At 42.2% G+C, this 26,852-nt stretch overlaps 1 protein-coding gene across 5 annotated transcripts in view; it reads left to right on the forward strand.

Moving 5' to 3' along the window:
* The first annotated feature begins 528 nt into the window (after positions 1 to 528).
* The window catches only part of SLIT2 (slit guidance ligand 2), a 422,038-nt gene continuing 395,714 nt past the window's right edge, over positions 529 to 26,852 (forward strand). For 3 of the 5 annotated variants that reach the window (XM_054030535.1, XM_054030533.1, XM_054030537.1), the window contains exons 1-3: positions 529 to 2,464; positions 4,908 to 4,979; positions 6,297 to 6,368. In XM_054030535.1, the coding sequence (XP_053886510.1) occupies positions 2,253 to 2,464; positions 4,908 to 4,979; positions 6,297 to 6,368 (356 nt within the window). In that variant the 5' untranslated portion in view covers positions 529 to 2,252. The remainder of the gene's footprint in view (positions 2,465 to 4,907; positions 4,980 to 6,296; positions 6,369 to 26,852) is intronic. The other 2 variants (XM_054030532.1, XM_054030534.1) reach the window with 1 other exon arrangement.

The following is a 26,852-nucleotide window of genomic DNA, read 5'->3' on the forward strand; positions in this document are numbered from 1 at the left end:
GAATATCATTCTCCAAGCCCCTCTCCTTAGCCAATGGTGAAAAACTCAATGGCATGCTTGAGATGTTTCAAAAATATGCAAGATTGTTCTGCTTTTCTCAGGCTAACTACACCAAGGCATGCAACCCGCCCCTAGCCCCTTCGTTATCTGTCTCTGCCTCACAAACGCTTGAGATTTTTCCGCACAGAGGTGTTTAAAGTGTGTGAGAAAAATCTCAGGTCTGAAAAAGAACTTAAAGTGTGTGAGAGCGTTGGCGAGAGGAAGGAGAGATGGAGTGAAGATGCTGAATCTGCATAGATCTTGCAGTTGTTTTTCTAGCTGTCTTGCCAATATTAAACACTCCCTAGGAATCTGTGGTGGTGGCGATCGCTACAGGAAAGGGTGCGCAGTTTATGTCTTAACCCAGCTTCAGGGGAACTCTGTCCCTCTTTCCACCCAAGTACTAAGCAGCGGCAGGCGGTACAGCTGCCCCGCCAGCCTCACTGGGAAGGCAGGTCGCTTGTTAGGGGCTAGGGTTTCTCGTTCTCACTGAACTTTCATTCATTGTTTGCGTTTCCCCAGTTCCTCTTCTACTCACCTCCTCCCCCGAAGGTCTGGAGCCGGGCAGCCAATGGACGCTGCCCTTGCGGTTTTGGGCGTGGCCGGAGGAGGCGAGGCTCCGCCGCCCATATATAAAGGGCAGAGCGTGGGGAACTTCTAGCTTGGTGTTGTTTACGGGAGAGGTGCTTGGATGTTTGCAGTAGCAGGGAGAGAAGGCGGAGGAAGAGGCAAGGCGGAGGGTTCTGGTATCTGTGGCAAAAGCTGCCGGAAGCTTCCTGTTTGCTAAAGAGCCAAGCAGCAGCAGCTTGGGAAGCGCTGGCACAGGTTTTTGTGGCGCCTTGGGAAGCACTTTCTGCAGTGCTAGCAGTGACACACACCTTGCAACGGGGAAGCGAAGCGGCCTGCGTATGTGTCTCATCCTATTGTTCAAACTGAGAGACTTAGGGGTGTAAAGGAAGGAGCTTGCGTGTTGTCTCTTTTCCAACCCCGCTCCCCCCCATTCTCCTTTCCCTCTGTGCAGGAGGAGACCAGCCTCCCGGGAGCTACAGGGGTTGGAGCCAGCTGGACTGTTTTATACAGACATCCCCTGCTCAGGTGCGCCTTCGGGAATCGGGGCGGGGAACGGAAACCTTTCCTAGGCAGTCTCCCTTTCCAGGCTGGGGAAAGGAAAGTTCTTCTCTCAGCCCCTCTACACAGCCATCGTAGAAGCTGCTGAACTGCCTTCGCCTATACGACCCCCACTGTTCCTACCTTTCCCATCAGGTGGTGCCTGCTGCAGCAGAGCTGCTGTATCCGGGAGACAAGAGGGAACACACACTACGTTCGCTAGCGGTGCCTGTCTCGCTCTGCTCCCAGGATCGCAAGGGCATCGATAGCTGTGATCTGTCACGGAGGAGGTGGTGGATGTGCGCTCTCTGCAGCAGGGCAACGAATCACTTCTCAAACTGCTGCTGACTGTCGGGCTCCGGGAATAGCTCTTTCCTGCGAAACTTGCCTTTGGGAGCTTACAACCCAACATCATCTTGTGTGTTGACTCTTCTCTCTCCTCCCCCATCTCCCTCCCCCCCCCGAGGCAGTTTGATGAATGCTTTGGGAGTGAGGTATGATTTGCTGAGGCTCCTCTTGCAGAAGTGTGTGTGTGCAGTTGCAAAGCGAGCCCCCACCCCCTTGCAAGACTGTAACCAGCCCGTCGGTGGGGGAAGCGTGTGTGTGTGAGCCGCTCTGCCCAAGTGCTTTGAATCGCTCGCGTGTGGTGCCGCTGGGCGATTGGTCGCAATGCAGCTCTATGGGAAACATGCAGCTTCAAGCAAACGTGGAGCCCGTGGCTTCTAGCCGGGAGAATCGTTAAAAGGGACAAGGAGGAGAAAGAAGCGGAGTCACCCAGCTCCGCCGTAGCCGGAATCGGTGGCTTTGCTTCGCATTTGCAGGGAGTGTGCGCCAAGTCCCGCATCTTCTCTGCCACCAGAAGGGCTACGAGACCCCGGCTCGCCCCCCAGCGAAGTTGGTTCCAGGGTCGGATTGGTGCCACTCTTCTTATCTTGGCGGGGATTTTTGGTTCCTCCTTGGATCGCGAAGGACTCCGGTTGCCTTCTCATACCCTGCAAGTTGCCCAAGTGCTCGCTCCGCTGAGGAGCAGGAGGAGGGCGGTTGTGTCCTGTCTCGTCTGGGGGACGGCCTGCCTCGCTTTCCGCTCCTCCCTGGCCTGGGGGTAAATGCTCCAGGGCTCGGCGGCGGTGCAATCTCGGTGGCAGAGGATGGGCGGCTTCGGGAGGCTCTCCCTGGGGCTCGTGCTGGTGGTGATCCTGAGCGAGGTGGCGCCGCAGCCCTGCCCGGCTCAGTGCTCCTGTTCCGGCAGCACCGTGGACTGTCACGGGCTGGCGCTGCGGAGCGTCCCGAGGAACATCCCCCGCAACACTGAAAGGCTGTAAGTAACCCCCAGCCGGGAGGCGCCCAGCGGTCCCCGGAGCCACTGGAGCACAGCGCCTCGCTTCCTACCCCACGCGCGCTTCGCCCTCCCCGGTGAGCTGTGGGGCAGCATGTGGTATGTGGGGGGCGCCGTCCTGCCAGCGCCACCCCAGTTTGCCGTGTGACTTGACTCTCCCATCCCTCGTGGAGCCGCCTCGCTGCAGAGCGCCTGGGGTGGGGCAGGTGACACTCAAACTCCTGGAGGCTTCGCGTAGGTTTCAGACGCCCCGGGCTGATTCCCGCTCCCTGTCCCCTGCTCTCCTCATGATGGGCTTCAGGGTAACGTTAGGAGACATGAAAGAGGGAAACCATTAGTTCCACCGCCTTGCCTTCCCCACTAGAAAGGCGGCAGGAGGCGAATCCGCCTCTCCTCTCGCGCGGCCGCTGGCTTCAGAGTAAGAGGCGGCGACATATAGAGCGTCAGTTTTCCCTGCGCTGTGTGTCAGAGTGCCTCGCTCGTCGTCCTGCCCCCCGTGAATGGTGGGGCTGGGGGGAAGTCTTGTCATTGCCAAGCAAACTTCGCTCTGGCTTTTAAAATGGGAGCAGGGAACCAGAACCGGCTGGAACCGCTTGCCACAAGGGGCTCGTCTTAGCTGCCCAAGTTCTGCGGCGTGTCCCTTTCTGCCCAGCTCCCAGGCAGTGTGCAAAACCATGGCGCGGCAAGGAGGCCATTGAGCGTTGGGCTAGAGCTCCCCAGGAGCGGGCAAATGGCAATTAAACCTTCTGCTTTTCTTTTTGCTACACTGCTTGTAGAAGAGGAAAGTGGAGGGAATTCCCTAGCCCATGCAAAGCGATTGGGGGCAGGGGGGGCAGAGACTGTATTTACACGCCCGTTATAGGAATACAGGCAAGGATACATTTTCCGTAGCGTCTACATCCCTCTTCCCCCTAGAAAAAGCTCAAACCCTTCCATGTGTCTTGCCCGTGGGACACAAGCTGCCCTTGCTTTTTCTGCTCCCCTTAAGTGGGCATACAAGAGGATTCCACCCCAGTTACACATACTACTGCCTCCAGTCACAGCCTTGATTAAACTGTCCCTAGCCCTGATTGATTTTCCTGTCAAATTAGGATCCAGACCTGAAGAAGAGCTCTGTGTATAAGCCCAGAGCTGCTCTCTCATCAACAGAAATTGGTCCAATAAAAGATATTACCTCACCCACCTTGTGGCTCTACTATCCTGGGACCAACATAGCTACAACAATGCTGCATACAAATTATGATCCACTCAGTTTGTGAAAAGCATACATAATTTTTCCTGAAAGGTCTGTTGGATCTAATACCATCCTGGCTTCTCTAAAGGGGTAAGGGGAAAAGGACTGAGAGAAGAGATTTAAAAAAAGTCTATCACTTGTTTTATGCTATTCAAAACAGTTTAAAGGTTTAAGTATAAACATATCTTACTCTAGTAGTGTCTGCACTCAGACAAATCCCAAAGTGATTGACTGTGATCTTTCCTGTGAAGAAACTGCGTGGTTCAGTGGAAACTGTTTCCTGTCACTTTTGCTTAAAATAACAATATGCTGATTTTTCAAAAAGAATACTATAAATGATCGGTAACCCTAAGGTTAGTTTCTGTGTATCACTGTTTCCCCTATGACTTAGATCAAGGAGGATATTCAAGCCACAGCAAAGCCTGGTTTTACTTGTAATGATTGGAACCAGGGCCAGCTTAGTTCTTGACCTAAGATGCCAGAAAAAGGGGTAGTAACTCCAGAAGGGAAAGTGGTGCTGAAATCTGAACAAAAATGTCAAGGCCTGAATACTGTTTCCATCATTGCCTCTGAGTTTGCACTTTACAGTCACAGTGGGGTTTCCTGAGCTGTAAAAGTATGAAAAATAAACTCTTCAAACATAGGATTGTAAGGTAAATCCTTATAAATATTAATCTTTGAAGATCAAGTTTTTGATTCTTTCTAAGCACTGTTTGCCATTGGAAGTTTAGTAATATATTTATTAAATGCATTGCAAAAGTGGTCATCCAAATAAATTCCTAATTACTTGATTTCTTGACTTAACTAACTTGGTCATAGTATTTATACTTTTTTCAGTTGATACAGTTAAGAGTGTTCTGTCTAAATATTGGTTGGGTCTAATTACAAAAACATTAAGATATAAACTTGTGATAAACAGAATTGATAATTCCAGAACTCGGGGTAAACATGAGCCACATAATGGCGAATAGATTGTAAGAAACTTTTTAAAAATCAAAGTTTAAAACTATTAATTTACTTAATTTATGGTCTCTTTATTGTCCAACTCACACAGAGCTAGTGTTAAGAATTATCTAGCACATTTAAGTTCTTGTTTGGTTTTAAAGCACTAAAGTTGAACCCCACCAAAATAATAATTTTAAATCCCCTGTTGAATGTTTCATTTTTCTGCTAATACATGATTCTTTTTAGGGACCTTAATGGAAATAATATCACAAGAATCACCAAGACTGACTTTACTGGCCTAAGACACCTTCGAGTCCTGTAAGTTCTTGTTACTTTATGCTCTTATGGTGTTTGTTAATATTACTTGATGTAGGTTAGACTTTAAATTTTCAAAAAAATTATTTTTATTTTTTTAGTTTTTAAAAAGTAAAGCTGTATATTTCACCACATTTAACTCCTATGCTGCAGCATCTGAACTTAAAATAAATGGGGGAGGGGCAATTATGGGATGACAAAAAAAAGTTTGGAAAATGCCACAGTAGCAATTTTGTATGTAGCCTTTAGTGATTTGTACACTACCCGTAAAATTATAAATATAACAAAATAAGCTGAGGCTTTAGAATAATTGGTAGTTTACAAATGTGTGAAAAGGGAAATCTTGCATTTTGGTTAAAAGTTTTTCAATTAATATCGGAGTAGACTGCTAGTTTAGGATTATCAAAACATATTGCTGAGTACACACGTTCAGTTTCAAACTGGTGCAAAAGGAAATTCATGAAAGGAAAGAACATGGAAAGTATTTCTTAACCAAAGACAAGCTATATCTAATCCCAACTCTCCAATTTAAAAAAGTTTGTTTTTCAGAAACTAAAACAATAGGTATTGTATAGTTTCTTTCTGGATGGATTTTTTGGTTTGGATAGCTTCATGTATATTATTTCAAGGTCTTTACATTAACTTTTGCTGGTTATAAAGTCATTAAATCGGACTTAAGAAAACTGTAATGGTGATTACTGCTATTTTATTCAGTGAAGCTAAATTATTCCTTGGGACTGAATTGTCAAAGGTGGAACAATTTTTTTATTTAAGTCTAAAGAAAAACTGTAACTATCTCATTGTAATTATACCCTTTTGATACAATACAACTACTAGCATGTGCTGGCATATTTCAACATATTTTCAGTTGATGTATAGATAGGTGTACCACCAGAATTGTGAAATCCATTGAATAATCGATTTTTTTTTTCCATACAAACTGTAGATCAGTTGTACTATATGTTTAATTGGAGTTTTATATCGTTGCTCCTTCGTGAGCAGCATATTTTCTTACCCATGATCTTAATATTCTTGAGCAGGTTTAAGGTCTGCTTTTATGATTTCCTTTAATGCTGAAGAGACTGATTTTTTTTTTTTTTTTTTTCTTTCTGGCTTCTTCACATGTGCCCCAATGGAGTGACAGGGGTTCTAAATGTATTAAATTGGATGTGAAATCTCACTCTGGAATAAGAATTGCAGAGTTAATAAAGTTGAAATGATTGCAAGCTGCCAGTTGCTGAAGTACAGCAATGGCAGGTTTTAATGCAGTCTTAATCATAAAACCGTTAAAACTCACTATATATATATTCTACATTTCAGTCAGCTCATGGAGAACAAGATTAGCACCATTGAAAGGGGAGCATTCCAGGATCTAAAAGAGCTGGAGAGGCTGTAAGTATTTTTAATTCCAAACATATGACAACGTAACTTATTATAATTTTTTTTGTCACTTCACTTGTCTTTCAGGGCACTAGACCTTTGATTTTTATAGTCAGACTCTTGAAATGTTTGAGAAACAAGAGCCCTAGGCAGTTCTCAGACAGTACCTACAATGGGTGGAAAATCCTGGATAAATAGTCTGAAGAAAACTGCAATTTACATTTTGAATCTAAAGATAACTTCTTGAACGCTAAAGAAAATAGACTCCTTTGAATGCACAAGTACTTACATACATAACTTTTTTTTCCACACGGAGCATGAGACTTCACTCTAAAGCTTTTTTCCCCTCTTTTTCTGTGAGACACAAGGTGAGATTTTTAGTCTTGGTGAAATTTGAGTGTTTACAACATTCTGTAGGAAGAAACTTTATAATATTTACTAGATGCAAAGTGTCTTCTGTTACAATATGGAGAAATGCTCAGCATGTGCATTCCTCTAACTTTGTTTTTGTGTATTAAAAAAAAGTTGAAACTCTGTCCAGACAAAATATTTTTAAATGAGCAGTATATTATTTATTGGGTTCTGTTCCCTTAAGATACTTAGCTTTGCCATCTTTAAAAGCTGACGAGTTGGGGGGGGAGAGTCACAAAACACTCAGGAGAACCAGAAGTATAGAGATGGTAAGCAAAAGACAGATGTCCTCATTAAGAATAGTAAATAGAAAGCTGAGCTCTATTTTTCTTTAAACTGTCTTAGCTTTTTGCATTGCTAGCTTTTCAAGCTTCCAGTGCAAACTTTCCCAGGATATTACTTTTTGGATGCTGTATATGAAAACCGTTAGTTGTAGAAATGTATGGATTATGTTGTGTACAATATTAGATCTCGAAGGGTAATATGCCTTTAGTTCATTAAAATTCTAAATCTGTAGAATGTGGTAAAATATTGTACACCCTCTACATGCTGAATACACTACAATAGATGTGTGAGCATAGTTCAGTAATACAGCGTACTACTTTGCTTTTTAAAACATGGGGCCCAATTCTGAAGTATCAGGCCCCATATTTATATGGCTTCTCTTTAAAAGTACACATTTTGGGTTTGATTTAGCCTCTTTCACCAGTGTAACCTTACCAACATCCATGGAGTTATTCCTTATTTACACAGCATAAGTGAGAAATCCAGCTTGTCTTCCTGATTTGTTTTGTGCTCTGTATCCCCAACTGCTGTCTGTAATCTTTAAAGTAATTTCATGTGAATACAAACATAAGGCTAGTGATGAACTTCTAACTTGTTAAACTGATAGTTGCTAAGTCAACTTTTGTTTAACTGTAGAAATCCATTGATTACATACATTTTGATGAAGTGTTTGGCTTTTGGTTCATTGTAAGGAATGAGTTTCCCTCCAGCACCTGCAAAGTGAAAGTGCTATCATGTAACAATTTTGCTGCTCTCTGTCAGAAATTGGTAATGTGTTCTGACCAGTGTGTTTGAGAACTGCATAGTCAAGCTTTTTTTAAAGCAATTGGAAAAAACCTATGCAAGTTCCTTTATAAAATAAGGCATTAATAAAGGCAAGTATCTTTTTAAAGTATTAGAATTTTTTATACAAGGTGAAGGGGCTAGTAAACCCTGAACTTCTGCTCTTAAGATATGTGAGAAGTAATATGCAGAACATACACTTAAAATATTCCTCAATCTGGTTTCTGAACTTTTACCTCAGACAACCAAACAGTAGTATAGGTTGTATTGTAAGAATGACTAAGGATAAGTCAGAAGTTCAGTGTCTTAATCATTGATATGATTTGATGTTGTTCAACTAATAAACTCAATGAATTGTTGTCTACAGTCAAAAGTTTATAATTCTTCTCATTTCTGAATACCCTATAGTAAGGATCCTTCTTATGATAAACTTAATTAGCTCTTTGAAATATTTTTATTTGTGCTACATTCCTTGAAAATGTTGTGCAATACAAGACTCTTAAATAAAAAACATTGATTTTGTATTTTTTTTTGATAAGTGAGTCTCCCTTCTTTTAAATGGATTAACTGATGTTGCCTGTGTTGAGTACCAAGAATATTTGGTAGAATGTAAAATTAAAGTTTCTTTAAGTTTTGGAATATTAAGCAACTTCTTACAAATGTTAACATGGCTATTTAAATTTTTAATCAAGGAAAATGATTTTTCAAGACAGGTGCAGTTAACATCCAGGGTATTTGGTTTTTTTAACTGTGGTTTTGTTTTATGGTGACACTTTTCAAGTAACAAACTAGGATCTTTTGTATTTCCTTTACTAAACTTAGTTAGATTTCCTAGTTAGATATTATATTCTCCTCTGTCTGGAAACTTTTGCTTCTTCTATAATGGTATCGGGTTTTTCCTATTTTGCTGCAATCCAGTCAGATGTTTTGAGGTGGGTTGTAGTTTTGACTGAAACTAATATATGCAGAATCTCTTTAAATCACCCCAGCTGTTGGCTAAGAGCAAATATTTCATATTTGTGAGGAAAAGCTGAGAAAATTCCTTTTGTTTACAACTGCCAAGTCCATCTGATGGAGGCACATTGTTATCTGACAGCCAATTAATCTCCTTGGGATTCTGGAATCCCAAACCATTTCTTAGGAAACTTATGGATACTCTCTTCAGATGTTTCCCTTTTCATACATAAAATAGTGAGGCTGTTGTGTTAAAAGATGCATAATCTTTAAATGTAGAATACCATATTTCTTAGTGAGCAAGCCTAGCTACTGTCAAATAATTTTTGACATAATATACTGGTTTTAATATTGTGAACAAAGGGCCCCAGAGCTATTGGCTGTGGCTTACTTTTAGTTTGTTTATAAGCTATAAACATAGCCATCATTTGCGTCAAATGTAATGTCTTTCGGTCGTGCTAAAGTTTTGAGAATTCCAAACATTACATATAAGGTATATTAAGTAATTATCTAACAACTTACAAAAAGGATAGCCCTCTCTTCTTCCCTTCCCCAGATAAATAAATCTCTCCAAGTTGAGCAGCTCATATTTTGGAGGATCTGAACTTGCAAACCAATAGTTTCATAATACTCTTTACGCAAATGAACCCATGTCTTCCATGGAGTTGCTTGGGAGAGTAAGGACTGTGTGTGAGTACTATTTTGCAGGTTCATTTCTGCAAGGTGCTGATACCCTTGAATCCCATTTACATAACTGGGAGTTGAAGGCACACAGCACCTTGGAGGATCAAACCTTGTGTAGAGAAGAGCAAAGAGACCTTTCCATTTCTTGAACCCTCTTTCTAAAGCAAAAACAAAATAAACTACTAATGAAGTGTAAATACAACTGTAGGTTAAATAACATCTTGGTTAAACAAGTTCCTATTTCTACTTAACTATTTCCAACTATAGTACAGTTTCATTTAATAAGAAATAATGTTGTATAATATTATGCACACATGGTGTTATGTACAAACATCTAACAAAAGACCCCCATTTACTCCTTGGCAAGTTAGATATAAATTCTGAGTAGTTAGAGTGGAAATTTCATGACTGCGTCAGATTTGAAAATAATTTTTTTTTTATTTAAATAAAAATGAATTAGTTGTTACAGTAGTCCCATCTTTTTTATATTAAATGCAACTTATTTTATGCAGTCTCAGCATTCTTGGTTTTCAGTTGGCTACAGATATTTGTACTGATAATGCCCACCTGCACTATGGAATCTGATGGGGCAAGGGAGTGATGGAAACTGAACATTTTAGCAGTTAGGGGTTGTGGGGCTTTTAGCCCCTGGAAAGCCTGAGAGGAGGCATTCAGGATTGTGAGTAAGCGCCTTAACTGGATGTTTCTGCTCAAATGATCAGCAGTGAGATAGCTAACCATGTTGATATGGAAACTGTCTTTTTAGGCATCTGTGTTCACAGCCCATTTTGATTAGGGCAGTTTATGCCTCTCGGCCATTGTTTCAGGGATATGAACAAATTCAGGAAAAAACTACCACACTTGATTCACATTTACAAATATAAGGGCTAGAAATGTTTTGAATGTACCTAGAAACCCCTTAATGATGTGAGTAGCCCCACAAATGTCAGTGGGACCAATTGAGTATGGGGGTCAAGGTGTGGCATGAAAGGATCAGAATCTGGCCTCAAGTGTTTTTTTTTTTTTTAAAGGAATACTTGAATTATGGAGCTCAATTATGTACCAAGGAGTAAACGCTCGACACTTCCACTGCCAAGGAAGAGGTGGAGACATGATAAAATCAGACAGTCTTTTGACTCCTTAACAAGAGAACAATGCTTTTTCTTGCTTATTCTGAAAAGCAAAACTCTTCAACTGTGTTCTTATGTGACTACAAAAACTTGGATATCTAGTAATCTCTCCTTTCCGATCACCTTCCTCTCTACCAAAAACAACAAAAAAGCTTACTAGCTAAGTGTCATCTGTGAAGATTTGAGCAAAATCCTCTTTCAAGCTAGAAGAGGTCAGATTTTCTAAGTTATTGGGGAAACATGTTGTTCCTGATTGGGGGGGTGGGGTGGGGGGGGTAAATCTTTAAAACTGTCACCAGAAAGCTCATTTAAAAAAAAAAAAAACACAAACCATGTCCACCTTAAGGGGGGAGGATCAAGTTTTATTTTGAGGGTAATTGCTAAAACCTAGTAACAGACTCAACACTCAGTTCTTGCCTTAATTCTTAATAGCTGAAGTTTTTTTTTTTTTTTTTTAACCGAACAACTTTTCAGGTCTGATATTTCCTTTAACAAGGGTCAAATTCTTCTCTCGGTAGACCACTATCAATCTGGAGCAACTCATTATCTTCAGGTTTCAGTGATTAGTCTGGGTTTGTACTAATATAATGGAGTAGAATTTAGTCTTCAGTTTAGAGGAAACAACTTAATTTGATTCTTGTGTCTCTTTTAAGACTTAAATTGCTAACAATCACTTTCTCTAGGCCAGTATTAAAGAATAATGAAAAAAGTTCCATCTGTTTAGATTTTTTTTGGCTTTGGTTTTTTTAATCTGGGTAGTAGAAAGAAGACAAGAGGAATAAGTAGAGCAAGGCTCCGACTTCCAACAGGCAACTGTCTAGTGTGTGGTTTTTTTTTTTTTTTTTTTTAATTGAGATTTACTGACCAAAATGGAAAACTAGCAAAGATAATCAAGTCATGCCATATGCCCAGAGGATGTCCTCCATGGGTGAGGAAATGCTCACTGAGGGAAGCGGCAAGCTGCTAAGAGGAGAATTGGTTATTATGACTTCTCCCCTTTCTGAAGATGTAGTGGAGAATGTGGCAGGGGGCTGATCCTGCAAACACTTATGCACATGCATTACTTGAGCTGCATGAGTCAATTGACTTCAAAGGAGTATTCATGTGAGTCAGGTTAGTTGAGTGCATAAACATTTGAAACATAAGTTGCAAACTCAAAGTACTACTAGCTCAGACATTTTAGAAACCACTTATATTTGCATAGGAGTTGTAGATAGCACTTTTTGTAGAAACAAAGCATTGAACAGTGTTGCTACTATAACTTAAATCTCTTCATAATCTAGGATGCAATCTGTTCACTCAAATTTGTCTTGTAACAGCAAAGTTTTAAATATGATTGATTTCACTACTAACATTCTTCATTCCAACTTTTAAACAAAGTTATTTCAAACTTTTGTGTTCAATGAACTTAACTTTATTATTGAACTTTTTTTTACATTTTATATGTTCTGTATTTCAGTCTTGAGAAAGAATAATTTAAAGAGCTAAATATTCTGGTTTTGTGACTGACTTGATGCAGTTATTTCTAGAGTAACAAGTGGTAGAGATACTTAAATCAAAGTGTGTGCATGAATTCAGTTGTTAGGGAATTGTGTATTTTCCCTCTACTCAGTGTTACTGTGGAAAGGAGAGGTGTGTGTGTGGGGGGGGGGGGGGTAGCTTTTTCTAAGAACAGGCTACTTGAGAACTAGTGATGGAGGCAGCATTTATATGGAAACTTGAGGGTTTGACCCAGTAGTACTAAGTCACTACAGTTGTTAGTTCATGTTCTGGACAAATACCTTTAAAGTTGTAGATGTTCAGATACCATGGTGATGTATGAGGCATTGTAGCATACATTATTTCAGCTACACACTTAGCTGTAAGGAAAAAGTAGGCTTTCCTTTGAAGAACATTACTTCACTTTATTCCCTAGTTTTGTGTCAGAAGAAAAATGCTATGAAAAATTGTGACAAGTTTACAGCTTGTATAACAAGGGCGTAATTCTAACTTCAAGTGCATGGGTTCATAGCACTGAATTTTAAAATTCTGATACTGCACAAAGATCTTTGAGTGCAGTAGCAGAATTTTCAAGATATGAAATATGGACAAGAGTCTCATATCTGAAACTAGAATGGAGCACCCAAAATATAATGCTTGTGGTGTGCATTAGGTATCCCATTATACAAGCATAAATGAGTTTTCACAACCTTTAAAAATACATGATTCAAGTGAAAATATGGCTTTGTAAAACCATGATTAATTCAAATAAATAGGAAAGTTTCTTAATAGTATAAGATGAAAACAAACCCCAGTTGGGCAATATCAGGTGTTGAAACTAACTCAGTGAAGGGTAGTCATCAGAACATAAACTGTGAAATATGTAAGATCCATGATAAGCTATGTAGACCCCTAACTATTTTTAAAATTTGGCCTGCAGAGTTTATAAGGGTTGGGCTGAATGTCTCTTGCAAGGGTCCCAAAATATCTGAGGCCACATTATTAATAGAGAAATACTTACCTAATATTTTAATTTATCTATGTGTGTTTGTTTTTTAATGTGGAGGAGTGTGTCCCCTCCAGACACCTTTCCCTCCAATATGTGGAGCTGGAATAGAAAGCGGATTCAAGTCATTGCATTAGGGAAATGTAGTGAGCTTTCATAGTAACAGTCAGGACTGGTGACTAGTATTACATTCATAACCATAATGAACACAGGCTAAAGAGGTGTGTGTGTGTGTGTACTAGCCCTTCATTGGGTATTGCTCTATGATACAAGTTTGAAGTTTTTATCCATGATATGAGTTGTGATGGATGAAGGTCAATACAATTTCCAAAAGAGAATACCACCAGTTTCTCTATGTATCATAAACAGTATTGCTAACTCCAAGCATTCCTTAATCAGATTCCAAAAGACTTTTAAAATTAGTTTTGTTTTTTTAACTGGCATTTTGAGTTTTGAGCCTTTATAATTCATGTTTCAAGAATTTTAGCCCTTTCAGTTTCAGAGAGACTTGTTTTCAAATGAGAGATGAAATTCTTACATAATCTCATGACTCCAGGATCTGGGCCTTTAAGGGAAAAACAAATATTTCAAATTTTGCAATACATTTGCAAGAGTCAGCAATGCTATGTAACTAAAAGCAGCTTTTCTGATTAACCTCAAACTTGCAACCAATCTCGAAATAAGCATAAGCATGACATTCCAGAGAGAAAGGAGATAGCAATACTGGGGTTAGAATAGAGACTGTTTTTCAGGCTTAAATATTGAGTCACTACTACAGCTTTTATAATTCATGTGACTACTGTGGTAACTAAACAATGTCTTTGTTCTACTTTTTGCCTTAAGAGGCCTGCTACCCTTTTTCAGATAGTCCCAAGGAAATCAACTCTGTGGAATAAGGCACTACTCAGTGTGAGTAGGGCTGGCCCTAAAACTACTGCTTGAAAGGAAGCTGCACTGGATGTTTCTTCTGTAGTAGCAAAACTTTACTTTGAACTCGATTCTTGCATTCACTGAACAGTGAGATTGAATTTTTCCCCTTAGTGTACATATATTATGAATTAGATATTGACAGTGTTTTACAATTTGTCACCATTACTTAGAGGATTTTTTTGTTGCAGTTTTTAATAAAACCTAGGTGAGATGAGACTTTAGTGCTAGCAACTCTTTTTTGTAAACTAAAAAGCAATACAATTTCAGACTCCAAAATACAGTTTATATTTTACAAAGCCTTTTTGGGAAGTTTACTTTATTTCTGAATGTTTTTCCTTTGGATTTTAGCGTTTAAGTGGGTATATAAACACTCATTTGGTAAATGTCAGCATTCAAAGAGGTAGTATTTCCATGCATCTGTTGTAGGTAGCACAAAAGTAATGAGCTCAGGTGTAGAATATGTTGCTGAACAGGCTTGAAGGAAAAAAGTTATTCCTTGTTCATCAGGGATGTGGAGAATCCTTCTCCTAGCTAATCCTACATAGTTTAAGGGCGACACTTAGCACATTCCTTATCTTGGAGCAAGGAGGAGACCAAGAAGCCTGCGGTGCTAATCACTTAGCAAAGGAATGTAAATTCCATTTTACAAGAATTGTAGGAATTATACTGAGACACCTGTATTTGTGGGTTTTTTAATTACTACATGAATTATCCTGTTAAGATTTTTGGAGTTGCTTTAGCAACACTTTCAGTCTCTACAGCATTCCTAATAATGGAATATTAAATAGCGGCCAAAGCATTCCATTTTTTTATTACAATAGGTTTTAAAATTCAGATTAATATAATAATTTTTACTTCAGAATACAAAATGCTGTTACAGTAAAATCATCTCTTTGGAAGTGTTATGAACTCTTAATGTAAATTTTCAATGTTATTGTTAGCTGTATATTTTATTCATCTTGGAGTCTCGTTTCTCATGGGACTCTTTTTATGGGTCTAGAAGTCAAACTGCAGTGAGAAGTCCTGTTTGCTCTTTGCAGACCTTTTTACAAATTCCAAGTCAGGAAGGCTGTTTATTTTTCCCACATCTGTTTTGTGCTCATCCTTTGTGGCAGTGTTTGCTGGATGCTCTTCTTTTTTTTACTTCCTCTGAAATGGGTAGTTTGCACTTTTTTTAAAACCATCTCTGGTTCTTCAAAAATATATTGCATTTAGTTTTGTTTAAAACTTGTACATTACTCCAAAATATTGCTTATTTGAGACTGTTCTAGGCACAGAGCTTAAACTTCCTGGAGAACTTTGCTGCAAAGCATTAGTTGCACTTTGTATAGCTAACACTTCAATCTGTTCAATATGCATTGCTTTAACGTTTCTACTAAGAATGTTTATAGGTGCAAAAAAAGCTGTCTGCAAGCTTTTCAGGACAAAAAAGTAGAAACATTACAATACATCTCCCTAAAACTTCCACTATATCCTTCTCCATATTTTTAACTGCAATTCCGATTTAGATTTTTGTGTACACTTCAAAACCAGTGCATGGGAGACTTTCCTGAATGACACTCATTCAGGCCAGTGATTCATAACATTACATTCTCACAGCATTATGAAGAAACTTTTTTCCCTACAGGTAGGCTTTTTTTTCTTCCTTCCTTTAAGGGGATTTCTTCTATCATCCTTTGCAGCATCTGCTGCTAGCCACTGTTGAAGGGTTATCTGCAGCACTTGGGCAAGCAAGCATGCAAGAGTAAAGGTCCCTGTTGTATTGTATGCAAAAGTATCCTGAAAAAAGAACAGGAGTACTTGTGGCACCTTAGAGACTAACAAATTTATTAGAGCATAAGCTTTCGTGGACTACAGCCCACTTCTTCAGATGCATATAGAATGGAACATATATTGAGGAGATATATATATACACACATACAGAGCATAAACAGGTGGGAGTTGTCTTACCAACTCTGAGAGGCCAATTAATTAAGAGAAAAAACTTTTGAAGTGATAATCAAGCTAGCCCAGTACAGACAGTTTGATAAGAAGTGTGAGAATACTTACAAGGGGAGATAGATTCAATGTTTGTAATGGCTCAGCCATTCCCAGTCCTTATTCAAACCGGAGTTGATTGTGTCTAGTTTGCATATCAATTCTAGCTCAGCAGTCTCATTGGAGTCTGTTTTTGAAGTTTCTCTGTTGTAATATAGCCACCCGCAGGTCTGTCAATGAATGACCAGACAGGTTAAAGTGTTCTCTCCACTGATCCTGGGGACTCAGGCTTACAACTTTATTCTTCTGAGGACTTTTAGGTTGTCCTGTCCTCTCCTGAAAATCTGTCCTGATCTAGATAAACCCCATGTGCATCTGTCACCTGCATGCATTTGATTTGTAGCTTGCTTTCCTCTGCTTCCCTGACTTTCTTCTCTTCTCTTCCCCCTCGCACCCCCAAGCATCCACCACCCATAATGCTGCTGCAAGATTGTCCTTTCCTGATATTTGATCATAGTACACCATTTTTTTGAGTCCTTCTGCAGGTTCACTATTCATTGCCTTTCACTACAAATTTAAGTTCCTGAATTTCTTAGCCCTACAGAACTCAGGATTGGAAGCTTAAACAGTGCAATCTCCTACTGCACACACTTCATCATTACTTTGCCAATGAACCCTGCCTGATTTCCTTACATTTTCTTCCACACTTCTCCTTTAGAGCAGACTCTTCCAACTTATGTGACAAGCCATTATGTTCGTATTTATTTCAATTCATCTTAATATACAAGTCAGGCCCTAAAGCATAATTTTTAAAAAGGGGTATAAGATTGGAAGAGCCAGAGGGAGATGTATTTTAAATCTCTTTTGGGGCTGTATCGTGTGTGAATCACAGCACAACACTCATACTTATCTGTCCAAATATATAGGTTCAAATGCTGTCTTGATTTCCTGTTCCTAAGCTGCTGGAATCAAAACAGAATTTTTGGACTTGGCCTTTGGGCATGTGTAGCGAAACCAAGCCTTTTTTCTTTTTCTCTCACGTGTAACAAGAAAGTGGTGGGTGTGCATTCATGGTGGTCTTGGAATGTCTTACCTAATTCTTTGCTGAAGATGAGCACTGCAGGACAGGTATTATAAATTGGGAGTGAAGAGCGTTAGGTAGGGTTACCATATTTCAACACTGAAAAAAGAGGACACTCCACGGGGGCCTGGCCCTGCCCCAACTCTGCCCCTTCCCCCAAAGCCTCTGCCCCCTCCTCTGAGCACCCTGCATTCCCCTTCCTCCCTCCCGCTCTGATCTTGGTTGGGGGTTGCTAAGTGCTTCCCTGCTCCCCACTTGCCCTGCAGCCTCTGTGACCCCTACTCCCCACTCACCCAGCAGCCTCTGCCTGCTGGGTGCTTCAGATGCTCGGCAGCGCAAGTCCCTGGAGCCCCGGCCGCAGCTTCCTTCCTGCCGCCGGCGAATTAGGCTTGTGGAGGCTGTTTAATTGCAGTGTAGATACTGGAGCCTGGGCTCTGCGAGGTGGAGGGCCCCAGAGCTGGGGCTCTAGCCTGAGCCCAAATGTCTACACCACAATTAAACAGCCCCATAACCCAAGCCCAAGGCAGTTGAGGCAGGCCAGTCAGAGGTGTTTAATTGCAGCATAGATGTACCCTTAGGATACATTTACACTGCTAAATAAATAAAACCTGCAGCAGCTAGTCTCAGAGCCCAGACCAACTGACTTGGTTTTGTGCTATGGAGCTAAAAATAGCATTGTAGAAGTTCCCGCTTGGGCTGAAGCCTGGGCTCTTAAGATCCACCCTCATCACCAGATTTCAGAGCCTGGGCTCCAACCCAAGCTGGAACATCTAGATTGCTATTTTTATCCCTGCAGCACAGTCAGTTGACCCAGACTGAGATTTTTTTGGTATGTGTGTAAGTAAAATGGAGCCATACCCATGGATGACCTAATACAAAGAAAGCATGGGCGCTGGTATTCAAAGTAGAATTGATTATGTGGGCCTGATTCTCCATTATCTTGCATCTTATTCTATTTGTACCTGTAAAAGATACTGCTAAATGGAAATTCTCCATTTAAACTGGTGGCAGTGTTCAACAGACTTGGCACATGCTCTGCATCATTGTGTGTTTTTTTTTTTTTTTTACAAACTACACAAAGTGTAAGGTAGCGGAGATTTTGGCCCACGGCCTTAAAGGGAAGGTGTACCACTCTTCCTCAGCCCAGCAGTCAGAAAGGCAAATAATTGTCCATGAAAACTTTCCAAAATGGCAAATAGCATTTTTGACTAGCTACTGTATTTAGTAAGCAAGTGAGGTTTGTAACAGTGGCTAGATGAAAGTCTCCCATATAACAGTAAACTTGTTTCCATCCTGTTTCAATACTGACTAAACAATCAGAATAAACATTTTACAAAAACAGATGGATTTTTGGTTTGCTAAACTAGTATTAAAGCAAGCTCGAAACTAGTTAACAGTCCTTTGCAACAGTGGCTAAAATGAGTCCAACAGAAGTCTGTCTTTGACCTCAGTAATAGGTGAGGAGTGACAATTTTAACTTGAAAACACAGGACCTAATCCTCAAGTCCTTACCCTTAAGGAAAGCAACTGCAGGATCATGCCTGTAACTTTCAAATGCATTTACATTTATTCATGGTGAATAGTGTTGACCTTCAGATTTTAACTGTGAATACTGGTCAAACTATTAGATGTAAGGACATTTTTTTTTTGAATGATACATAACCCAGTTAATTGTGAGGATAATCAGAGTAGATTCAAGGAACTCCTTCCAGGACTCTCTCTGCAATGAATAACCTTAGATACTTCCTGTGGGCCAGGTGAATGGCTGTGTGGAAGTATGCAGCCTGCTGGTGCACATCAGTTTGATTAGGAGCAATTTCAGATATGGATCCCTTGACTTGGAAGTCCGTTCAGTGGGAGATTTGCACACCACATGCTTGTGAGGGATGCTGGTCAGTTCATGATGCGGTTGAATCATGAACAGTATAAGATGCTGCCATTTGGGGTCTTCACAAAACAGAGTTGTTTGCCATGAAGGACAATAGCAAATGCTACAACTTTTCTTCGAGAGGAGGTTTGAATCCCGGGTAGTTGCCAGTTGCTTTCCTCCTGCAGTGGAATAGAGGTGTGCTTGTACACCATTCTCCAAATTCCCCTTATTCCCAGGATGCTTTCCAAGATCAAAGGAGAAGGCCATGATCATTCTGGTGGCTTCTTTTTGGCAGAGAGCTCTGGCTGACAATCAACATTCAGCCACCAATCTAACTCCTAGACCATCCAGATGTGATTTCAGTTTCTGGATAACCACATACTTTATCCAGACCCAAAGTCTCCATGCCTCAGTGTGGCTGCTCAATGTCTGAGCCTGACTGACAGACTGCAGGTCCAGGAAATGATCTACCAGAAAAAGACATTCTTCCAAATAGAAGAGGTTCTCAATGTGGACAACCCAGAAAGCCTTGGACCTAGTCCAGGCCTCTACTAAAGATCCTCTATTACTTTATCTAAAACAGGTTGGCCTTTCACTTTCTAATATCCACCTAATACCTCAGCTTGTCACCCACCTGTGCAGCTGTGCTCGGTCTTCTCTCACAACTGAGGGTATGTCTACACTATGGGATTAATCCGAATTTATATAATTCGAATCTGGGAAACAGATTGTATAAAGACAAATGTATGCGGCCCCACTAAGCACATTAATGCGGTGGTGTGCATCCGTGTTCCGGGACTAGCATCTATTTCTGGAGTGTTGCACCGTGGGTAGCAATTCCATAGCTATCCCATAGTTCCCGCAGTCTCCCCCGCCCATTGGAATTCTGGGTTGAGATCCCAGTGCCTGATGGGACAAAAAACATTGTCGCAGGTGGTTCTGGGTACAGCCTCACCCCTCCGTCCCTTCCTGCATGAAAGCAACGGATGGCAGACAACCGTTTCAGGCCTTTTTTCCTGGGTGAACACTGCAGACTCCATACCATGGCAAGCATGGAGCCTGCTCAGCTCAAGACAGCAGTCATGAACATTGTAAACACCTCGCACGTTTTCGTGGAGTTTATGCTGAGCCAGGACCAGAAAAACAAGGCGAGGAGGCAACGGCTGCAGCAGCGCAGCGACAGGCATGATGAGGACATGGACAGGGACACAGAATTCTGTCAAACCGCGGGCCCCGGTACTTTGGAGATCATGTTGTTAATGGGGCAGGTTCTATTCATGGAACGCCAATTCTGGGCAAGGGAAACCAGCACAGACTGGTGGGACCGCATAGTGTTGCAGGTGTGGGATGATTCCCAGTGGCTGTGGAACTTTCGCATGCGTAAGGGCACTTTCATGGAACTTTGACTTGCTGTCCCCTGCCCTGAAACACCAGAATACCAAGATGAGAGCAGCCCTCACAGTTGAGAAGTGAGTGGCAATAGCCCTGTGGAAGCTTGCAACGCCAGATAGCTACCAGTCAGTCAGGAATCGATTTGGAGTGGGCAAATCTACTGTGGGGGCTGCTGTGATGCAAGTAGCCAAAGCAATCACTCAGGTGCTGCTACGAAAGGTAGTGACTCTGGAAAATGTGCAGGTCATAGGGAATCCCATTGCAGCAAAGCCATCCACTAACTGTGGTGAGGTGATAGATGGAACCCATATCCCTATCTTGGCACCGGAGCACCAGGGTACCCAGTACATAAACCTCAAGGGGTACTTTTCAATGGTGCTGCAAGCACTTGTGGATCACAAGGGTTGTTTCACCAACATCAACGTGGGCTGGCCGGGAAGAGTTCATGACGCTCGCGTCTTCAGGAACACTACTCTGTTTAAAGGGCTGCAGCAAGGGACTTACTTTCCAGACCAGAAAATAACTGTTGGGGATGTTGAAATGCCAATAGTTATTCTTGGGGACCCAGCCTACCCCTTAATGCCATGGCTCATGAAGCCATACACAGGCAGCCTGGACAGGAGTCAGGAGTTGTTCAACTACAGGCTGAGCAAGTGCAGAATGGTGGTAGAATGTGCATTTGGCCGTTTAAAAGGTCGCTGGCGATTGTTACTGACTCACTCAGACCTCAGCTAAAGCAATATCCCCGTTATTTCTGCTTGCTGTGTGCTCCACAATCTCTGTGAAAGTAAGGGCGAGACCTTTTATGGCGGGGTGGGAGGCTGAGGCAAATTGCCTGGCTGCTGATTATGCACACCCAGACACCAGGGCGATTAGAAGAGCACACCAGGAAGCGCTGTGCATCAGAGAAGCTTTGAAAACCAGTTTCATGACTGGCCAGGCTACGGTGTGAAATATCTGTTTGTTTCTCCTTCATGAAAACCCGCCCCCTTTATTGACTCCTTCTCTGTAAGGAACCCACCCTCCCCCTTCCCCCAGCTTGCTTTCAAACCAAATAAAGTCACTATCGTTTAAACATTTATTCTTTATTAATAGATTATAAAAAGAGGGAGGGAACCCGGGTGGGGTTTGGGAGGAGGATCGGCGGGAAGGAAAAGGCCACTTAAAAAAAAAAAAAAGGGTTAAAAAAATAACAGCCTTTTGCTTGGGCTGTCCACTGGGGTGGAAGGGGAAGGTGTATGGAGCCTCCGCCCCTGGGCCCCCTCCCCCCCACGTTCTTACACCTCTGGGTGAGGAGGCTATGGAACATGGTAAGAGGGGAGGGAGGTTATACAGGGGCTGTAGAGACACTCTATTATCCTGCTGCCGTTCCTGAAGCTCCACCAGACGCTAGAGCATGTCTGTTTGCTCACGCAGCAGCCCCAGCATTGCATCCTGCCTCCTCTGATCTTCCTGCTGCCACCTCTCAGCTCGAGCATCTCTCCTGTCCTCATGTTGGTCCCTCATGTCCTCACGTTCACTGGCTTTTTTCCTATACTTTGAAACCGTGTCCTTCCACTCATTCAGATGAGCTCTGTCGCTGCGGGTGGATTCCATGATTTCTGCAAACCTCTCGTCTCACGTCGTCTTTTTCTGACGCCTTATCTGTGATAGCCTTCAGGACGGAGGAGGGAGGGTTGAATTTGCAGCTGCTGGAGGGAGGGGGAAAAAGAATTTTTTAGAAATACATTTTTGCAGAACAATGCTTATACTCTTTCACCGTGACCAACACTATTCACATTACATAGCACATGTGATTTTTTTTTTTTTTTTTTTTGTGCAAGGTCGCATTTTGTCTCTTAATATTGAGTGCCTGTGGCTTTGCTGCTAGAGATCACAGACGCAGGTCCAGGCAACAGAATTAGGCTTGCATGCGGCCATGGTAAGCCATTGTCTTTCGGCTTCTGCGCCCTCCTTTCCCACATACCAAGCAAAGCCGTTGAGTGCTGCGGTTTTCCAGTTAACATTCAGCAGCAGAAAACAAACTAACCATTTCCCCCCCCCCCCCCCCCATCCAATTCTCTGGATGATCACTTTATCCCTCCCCTCACCGCATGGCTGATATCAGGGAAGATCCCTGCTAGCCAAACAAGAAAAGCTCTGGGCCAATTCTTTCTCTTCCCCCCCCCCCCCCCATGCTTGGCTAACTGCAGGGAAGGATTTCTTTTCAGCCACAGGCAAACAGCCCAGTAGGAACTGCCACCTCTGTCCCCTTAATTAAATTCCCGTATTTCAACCAGGTTACCATGAGCGATATCACTCTCCTGAGGATTACACAGCAAGATAAAGAACGGATGTTGCTTGAATGCCAGCAAACACCAGGACCATACGCTGCCAGGCTTTGTCATGCAATACCAGATTACTTGCTGCAAGCATGGCGCGGTCACGTGTCCTACCATGGAGGATGGAATAAGGCTGCACTACCCAGAAACCTTGTGGCAAGGCTTTTGGAGTACCTCCAGGAGAGCTTGATGGAGATGTCCCTGGAGGATTTCTGCTCCATCCCTAGACACGTTAACAGACTTTTCCAGTAGCTGTACTGGCTGCAAATGCATCCCAAGTCCTCAGGGCAAAGTAATCATTAAAAACCCTTGCTTTTAAAACAGGTTTTGTATTTTAAAAGGTAAACTCACCTGAGGTCCCTTCCATGGGGTCGTGGTCTTGGATACTGGCTTGGGAGGGTACTTCAGTCAGGCTGAGAAAAAGATCCTGCCCGTTGGGGAGAATGGAGTGCTGGGTGCTCTCTGCAAGCTCGTCGTCCTCCTCCTTCCCTGTCCGCAGAATCTTCAGGTGTAGCTGATGAGATTATCCCTGCCTTGGAATCCACGGTCAGAGGTGAGGTAGTGGTGGTGCCCCTCCCCCTCCCATCTCCCACCCCCAGAACTGCATGCAGCTCGTCGTAGAAGCGGCATGTCCGCGGTTCTGACCCGGAGCGACCGTTTGCCTCCTTTGTTTTTTGATAGGCTTGTCTGAGCTCCTTGACTTTCACGCGGCACTGATCTGAGACCCTATTGTGGCCTCTCTCCATGTCCTTGGAGATTTTTTTTCAAAAGTTTTGGCATTTCATCTTTTTGAACGAAGTTCTGCTAGCACTGAATCCTCTCCCCATATAGCGATCAGATCCAGTACCTCCCGTACGGTCCATGCTGGTGCTCTTTTTCCATTATCGGCCTGCATGGTTACCTGTGCTGATGAGCTATCTGTGGTCACCTGGGCTGTCCACGCTGGGCAAACAGGAAATTCAAATGTTCACGGGGCTTTTCCTGTCTACCTGGCCAGTGCATCCGAGTTCAGATTGCTGTCCAGAGCAGTCACAATGGTGCACTGTGGGATAGCTCCCGGAGGCCAATACCATCGAATTGCAGCCACACTAACCCTAATTCAAAATGATAAAATCGATTTTGGCGCTACTCCTCGTCGGGGTGGAGTACAGAAATCTATTTAAAGAGCCCTTTATTTCGAATTAAATGGCTTTGTGTGGACGGGTGCAGGGTTAATTCGATTTAACGCTGCTAAATCTGAATTAAAGTCGTAGTGTAGACCAGCTGTGAAGTCCCTTAGAGGATTACTACACACCTGCCTGTCAAAGAACCCAGTCCTAGCTGGACCTTAGTATAGGCCTCCTGAGACTCATGGAATCTCCATTTGAGCTGCTGACTGCTTCTTATGCCATCTCTAATGACTGACTGTCTTCCTAGTTGCTATCATTTCAAAGTGACTGAGCTTCAGGCTCTGACTAAATCTTACTATACAGTATTCCATAAGGACAGGGTGGTGCTAAGACATAACCTGAAATTCATCCCTAAGGTAGTCACAGAACTTAAAGCGGATGATTCAGCTGATCTGTCTTCTCAAAAGCACATTTGGCACTGAAAAGAAATGACACACATTAGGTGTACACAGCATTCTGTTTTATTATATTGACAGGAATAAAGCATTCGGACTGTCCCATATATTTTGAGCTATAGTTGGGTGTTCTAAAGGTCAACCTTTGAGATGAGAAACATCAAAATGGATTACACGGTATGTCTCCTCTGTTACCAGTTTGCTGGTGTGAATCTCCTGCCAAATATCAAGGCTCTCTCCACCAAAGCACAAGCAGCTTCTTCCACTTGCTTCTGGAATGTGCCAATATTAGGAATCTGTAAGGCAGCAGTGTGCAGTTAACACACATCAGTGGGTTAAACACTGTCTTGGATTTAGCTGTGACGTCAGATGCCAAATTTGGAAGAGCAATCCTATCCTACAATCACTGTTCAACTGATGCAGCTGATACTCCTCATTTCCACTATCCTCAGGGGATACTGCAGTGGAATCTACACTGACACATACTTGACAAAGAGAATGGTTAATTACCCTTCAGTAACTGTGGTTTTTCTGAGATGACTTAATCAGTGTGCAACCCATGTCCCACCTTCCATCCCCATTTTTCAGAGTCCTCCGCTACCATGAGCTTTGAATTGCAAGTGAACTGAGGAAGGGTTGCAGCCACTCTGCCATTTATACCCTCATACAGGTGCACAAGGAGGTACAGGGTACGTGTGCAGCCCTGATAGACACTATTAGCAAAACAAACCGATTTCACATGTATGAAGTGCAGGCACACCTACAGTGGGATCCACGCTAACAGCTGGAAGAACCACACCTACCCCACAGTAACTTTAAATTTAAACTTTCAGGGTCAGATTCCCTTGGGTACTTGTGGCTGTTTTGTATCGCTCTGCAGGAGCACAAACCAGGTGGAATGTGCTAGCTATTCAAGCAATATTTATTGCTGTTTGTAGTGCCAGAGCAGCACAAAGTAGATGAAGTGTACATTCCAAATTCCCCTCTATCGTCTTTGCCATATTCCTGTGCTTTCCCCTGAGTCCTCAGTTTCACTTTATGCCTTTCCTTTTGAGTACTTCTGAGGGCCGGGTAGTCTAACAGGCATATTTAGCATTAAGGGTAACTTTTTTTTATGCTTATCTTCATAATTGAAAGATTCTCTCTCAGTGGAGTCTGGCTCACAATTATCTCCTTTAGAGAAACTCTCAAAGAATTGATCTCTGAAAATGTCCACCTTAACTTATTGATCAGGGCAACCTGTGGCCTCAATATAAAGATCGACACTGCCTCCTTCTGTTTCAAGTGGGAGTGAAGACAAATGGCCTTCAGGGAAGATAGTAGCACCCTCACTGTCAGGAGGCAGAAAGGTTTCAGAGTAGCAGCCGTGTTAGTCTGTATCCGCAAAAAGAACAGGAGTACTTGTGGCACCTTAGGCTTGGTCTACACTACCCCCCCTAATTCGAACTAAGGTACGCAACTTCAGCTACGTGAATAACGTAGCTGAAGTCGAAGTACCTTAGTTCGAACTTACCTTGGTCCACACGCGGCAGGCAGGCTCCCCCGTCGACTCCGCGGTACTCCTCTCGCCGAGCTGGAGTACCGCAGTCGACGGCAAGCACTTCCGGGTTCGACTTATCGCGTCCAGACTAGACGCGATAAGTCGAACCCAGAACTTCGATTTCCAGCCGTCGAACTAGCTGGTAAGTGTAGCCAAGGCCTTAGAGACTAACAAATTTATTAGAGCATAAGCTTTCGTGGACTACAGCCCACTTCATCAGATGCATAAAGGAGCACTGTAAGGAGTTGGGGAGAAGAGGTGGTTACCATATTTGCTAAGAACAACCTCTTGTCAAAAACAGACCACAATAGGAAGTGGCAGCCATTTAGAAAGTGGTTAATTATGAGTTGCTTTTCAAGAACGTTATTCTTCACCAGAGACTGAAGAATAATGGATAAAAGAGGACATAGTTCTTGAAAAAGATATCTATTGCACTATATCTATTCAAAATCCACCTCTGTACTGATTTGTATAGCTAGAGAATGCCTGGTTTAAGAATTCAGGACAAAGGATTGACTTTTTAAAAAAAAATCACTCTGTAAAGCTAATGGATTTACTTGTAAATTTTCAATTAATTTGGTGCTCAAATAGGAAATGCTGTAATTTTTGGGAAGACACTATTCTTCATGCATAACAAAAGCTGAATCCTTGTTTTAAATGTGACACAACTCAATCTTAACTGGATCCATGACCAGTGTGTCTCTTTTATAAATGTAAGTGTACCAATATATATCTCTTATCCTCCCTTTGCCTTATTGTTCTCAATTAGTGGCCACTCTTTTATTAATGTCAGACAGATTCTACCATTCAAATTCTGTGGACACCATTTGTGTCATTTACTTTATCTATAAAGTACCTAGCATATTTTTGAGTGCTGTGTGAATTATAAATGCTATTCACAAGGCTTAAATGCTGAATGTTTGTTTGTAAAATGCTTGGAGATCCTTTTATAGGAATGCTTTTACAGTGCTAAGATGCTTTTTAAAAGTAATGATCACAAAATGATTGTAAATGTCAGTCTTGAATACTCAGGATTGTCATTTAACTGGCCTGTCTCTTTTATTTGGAGTGTTGTAGCCATGTTGGTGG

The sequence above is a fragment of the Malaclemys terrapin genome, chromosome 5, assembly GCF_027887155.1.
Source record: "Malaclemys terrapin pileata isolate rMalTer1 chromosome 5, rMalTer1.hap1, whole genome shotgun sequence".
NCBI lineage: Eukaryota > Metazoa > Chordata > Testudines > Emydidae > Malaclemys > Malaclemys terrapin.